A 4912-nucleotide genomic window follows, 5' to 3' on the forward strand; every position below is an offset into this window, starting at 1 on the left:
ACAGAAAGATCATGGGCCTTGTATCCGTGAACTGTTGTTATTGAACTTTATCACATAAAAAAATTAATATTTTTTATGTTTGATAACAGCAATGCGACACAGAGAAAAAGGCTCTTGGTTCATCAATGTTCTGGCTGAGGTGTTTGCAGCAGAAGCATACTGGAGTAACCTGGATAACCTTGCTCACAAGGTTTACAGTTATTTTATTATATCAAACTATAACTCAGAAAAATAATGCGCCCAAAGTTTTGGAATGTGTAATAATATAAGTGTGATGAAGTGCAACTTGGACAATTAGTTAGCTTACACTATTACAAAACATTGTTCCCATAAACCACCATGTGTGTACATGTGGCATGTGGCATGTGTCATGTGGTATGTGTGTACATGTGGCATTTAACATGCATTTCTCATACATTTGCCAATAAAGGTGCACGCCAAAATGTCAGCGAAACAAGGAAGAGAAATAGTTATGAATGAAATTACAAAGAAGGACCAAGCCGAATATCGGAAGCAGATGGCAGTGTGTGATAATTCTCTACAAAAAGACTTCTACTTCAATCCACCTCCTGTAAGTATAGTATTAGTTATGCTATAATTATTGATGAAGTTTTTGTTTTAAAATTCCAGCCAGCTAAGAAGTAGCTATAGTTGTATTACTTACTTGCTACTACTTACTTACTTACTTACTTACTTACTTACTTACTACTTACTTACTTACTATACTTGTACTTACTTACTTGTCAATATTTATGTTGATGCACAATGAACCTATGAATAATGAAGAAGTCAATGTACATCAAATTGGCTGTAATTAAACATGGAGTGTGTAGTACATGCCATCCTGGAATGTTTGAACAACTAAAAATTATGAGCAGCAAATATTATGAATGATAGCGTTGAGATAAATATTTGGGACAAATAAATATTGACAGTGCTTCCCTGGTTTGTTTATTATTTGTAGCAATACAGACTCTTCAATCACCACTCGTATGAAATATAATATACTAACACTAGTCTCTTTTAAATGATTCCATTGTTTATATTGTGTTCTACAATCTCGTCTTTTATGGTGAAGGACGTTAGTGAAATGTGTTCATTTTTCAATGACTTTAGCTAACCAAGGTTGTTGGATGGGGCATTACATTGGCGTACTGGCACTGGTCTGGATTACTGGATATAATTAAGGATGACTTATCGAGCAAGTTGCAGGCATGGAACAATGAAGAGATGGCTGGTGCCACAGTGATGCCACAGCTCTTAGTGCTCTACTCACAGAGCTGTCGATTATCGGAAGAGACTAATAGGCAAATGACAAAGCTGTTGGAGTCGGACACTGAAAATAAGACGACTGTTCCCATAACAATGAAGAACCTGTGCGGTGTACGACAGAAACCGTATTTTGTTTCTCTTAATAAACGTAGGTGTAGTCGCAAAGACTACTACATTCCTTGTGACTATCCAACCTGTTTGAAAGGGTTACAGCTTACAGACACCGATCACGAGCAGAGAAATAATGAGCTGTATTGGTTTCATATCACGCTGCAGCAAATCCTATCTAAGAGGTTTTCTCAAGTGAAATGTCCCTTCGTACTAGTTCCTTTTGATGACAAGAAACCAAATGCTGTAGATGCTACAGTGAAGGAAATGACTAAACTATGGCGAGAAGACAAAATACACGGATTTCAACTGGAGGACGGAGAACCGGAGTGGCTGAAAATGTCCGCTTCACTGCTTGGTAAAAGTTTAAAATTGGAATTCCAAAGTTGGATGCCTATAGGCATTTTGCTTGCGCAGCGATGGGCAGACCTGTATTTCAGAAATTATGGCCCAAGGTTGTTGGAAACTGTCACAAACTTCCTTTACACGCCGCACGAGACTAAGGTCCTTCTTGACAATGATGATGACGATGATGATGATGATAGTGGTCACGATATGTATGAAACTAGTGACTCTGAGAGGATTCACCAAGGCGATGGAGATACAGAAATTGACGCTAGTAAAATGGACTGGCAGGCAAGCAACACCGATTCTTTTCCGGTAAGAAAACTCCTAGTACTGTTGCCCAGGACGTGCAAAACGTTCGATTGTGTATCTGACGATGAACAATCAGTTGAAGCTGAGAAAGACATGGATGACTTTCCTGATAGCACAAAAGGCATAGGTCAACGGATAATAGGAAAAAGCACAGTTTACAAGCTAGAAAGTACATTTTTCCTGGCCGAGTACGCAACCCCACTGCGTTGCCTGCGCCTCATGATGGAGGATGGTAGAATAACAGAGCAGTTAATGGATGATTACTATCGCCAGTTTTGTAGCCACTTAGAATTATGGTTGCAAAGATATCGATCATTAAAAGAGAGTTTTAGCCTTGTGCAGTATGATGATAGAGATAAGAACCAAGCACTGCTGGATGCTTTAAAGAAGCATCTAAAGCAACATCAACAATAGTTCCTCATTACAGGGATATGTTAATGGTCTTCAATCGTATTACTCACCTGAGGGCGATTATATCGCAGTAGTGTCGCTGGTATTCAGCAATATTGATATCTCATATATATCTCCAGAAGTTGAAGTGCCTTCCGTTAATAATTTGAATATTGGATAAGCAAATAGGTGCAATGCAAGTATATATAAATCATATATATAATCAAACGTGGATTTCGGTGGTTGACTGCTGTAATTATATTGCACGGTTGATGGACTTTAATTTTAACATGATTATGTATTTTTTACGCGTATGATTTCATGTTTGCTACATTTGAAAGTCTACATAAAACATCAATGTCGTGGGTAAAATGTGTGCTAGTCAAATGTCATTTTTTTCGTTTTCTAGCAGTTTGAAATGACTATCGAAGTGAATGTAAAACGTTCTATCTATTAATAATTGAAGCTCATGACCTCATGATCGTTTGCTTTTCTTAGATTGTTATCAATGTATTGTGATTTGATTATTGATGTATTTGGATATATCATATAAGCATAAGAACTCCGGGCCGTTATGATGTTATAAGTGTTAAATGTCACAACATTTGTGTAACTTCACTTCAAAAGTTATAGTATTTTATACACATGATTTCATAACTTCTTGATCTTTTTTTACACCGGCCCCATGGTCAATATGTACGTGTCGCAACTTTTTATCAGTGCCTGTATTTTTATCACTATGGTGGCTGTATGTCATGCCTGATGACTATGCTTATATGTAAATGAGACCATTCTACATTTGATTACCTATACACGTGATTTTTAAGCGTGGAGATGGAGGTGTCACGTGTTCAAAAGAAGCACGTTGAAAACATTTGTACTAGAGTAGTAGTGTGGCTATATTTTATGTAAAAGAATATTTTAATAATGTTTGGTATATTTGAAGCAAAAACGGTCACGTTCACAATGTTTGAATATGCGTCGACTCTGTTAATTTTCGATTGTTAAAATGTCAATTTTTTATAAAAAAATATAGCTACTACGGGCTTTGACCTGATGGGACGTACGTACCATGATAGCAGGGGTGAATAATAGAGATCTAGAGATCTCGAGAGTTAGAATAATAGAGATCTCTATTATTCACTTTTGATGGTAGTAATAGCGAAGAGAACCGTGCCATTGTGTTACGCAAGAATATATATAGACGGATATATATGCGACCTATATAGACGGATGCAATTAATGTGCCAATATGCTCTAAGCGCTGCTGTGGACAACTACATGGTTATTATTACTTGTTGATGCGGACGTTTACCGCATAAAACTAATCATGCTCGACTGTTATTCATTTATCTTAATAAACGAGTATATATCACCGTTACAACAAATAGAAGCAATGTTGCTATTTATGCATTTTCTCAGTTTGCGCAGCCTGACACGCAATGCAATATGTCCCGTCAACTCATAATGGCCAAAAGTTCTGTACGCCCGCAAAATCGGGAAAAGAAACATAGACATTGATTACAGCCGGCGATATTACATGCCTTCACCCACAAATTTGTTCATCGCTTAATCGTGACACTTTTATGGTTCTTGACCATAGCAACTATATAGACACTATTAGAAAGTCTAACTAGTATGTAATTTCTATGTTCTTAACCTACTCCGGGCGGGGGTTCACCTAGGTTCTTAACCTACTCCTAAAGCGGGGGTCCACTGGATGTATGTGCGCGTGCGTGTGTGCGTGCGAGCGAGCGTGTAAAATATCACATTGTAACTGATGCAAAACGCAACACGCGCTAAAAATTAATGTCGTCTACTGACCGATGCTGTCACAAAATACATACATTGTTTCCTCGCCATTGATGGCCGTCATAATTTGCGAAAGAGCTCTAAACCAGTGGAAGAGGTCAAGATAGCAGAACTAAAAACATTCAGACAAAACAAACCCGTACGCCCGCGTACACACATGGCTTACAAAAACAAATAAATCCAGTCCTACGCACTGCGCCGCGCCGGAATTCTTAAATATTATTGTGCATCTTTTAAGGAAATATGCTTGTTTTTGTGATACTTTCATGAACAAAGCTGAATTTTGATGCATATCCATCAACCTTACCGCAAAGCACTCCGTTCTAATTTTCTTACTATTGATACAGAGGTAAGACAGATATACAAAAAATATGCCAACAAATACAGCCAAATTGGCACACGAGAGACAAGCACAGGGCAATAACATCGAGCAATTCTTATATCGTTCCTAATATTCCTACACAGCGACAACCAGAATGGATGAAAGAATTATAAAATATTTTGATAAGAAATTTGCGGAGATGAAGCAGGAAATTGAACAGTCTAAAACGGAGCTCCGGACTGAAATTCGGGAACATTTTGACAAGCTATCAAAAAAAATTGATTCAGTAAACGAACGGGTGGAAGTGCTCGAGGCAGATGTATTAGATGTAAGAACATCGACTGCACATAC

General features: G+C 37.7%; 1 protein-coding gene across 3 annotated transcripts in view; it reads left to right on the forward strand.

Annotated features, from left to right (window-relative positions):
* LOC106817462 overlaps window positions 1–3817 on the forward strand; it is a 6234-nt gene extending 2417 nt beyond the window's left edge. Inside the window, exons 1-3 of one of the 3 annotated variants that reach the window (XM_014822127.1) lie at window positions 91–190; window positions 431–571; window positions 1117–3817. In XM_014822127.1, coding sequence (XP_014677613.1) covers window positions 92–190; window positions 431–571; window positions 1117–2451 — 1575 coding nt within the window. In that variant the 5' untranslated portion in view covers window position 91 and the 3' untranslated portion in view covers window positions 2452–3817. Of the gene's footprint in view, window positions 1–90; window positions 191–430; window positions 572–1116 lie in introns of those variants that run through there. The other 2 variants (XM_014822128.1, XM_014822129.1) reach the window with 2 other exon arrangements.
* Window positions 3818–4912: the final 1095 nt, after the last annotated feature.

This window comes from Priapulus caudatus, unplaced genomic scaffold, assembly GCF_000485595.1.
Source record: "Priapulus caudatus unplaced genomic scaffold, Priapulus_caudatus-5.0.1 Scaffold1733, whole genome shotgun sequence".
NCBI lineage: Eukaryota > Metazoa > Priapulida > Priapulimorpha > Priapulimorphida > Priapulidae > Priapulus > Priapulus caudatus.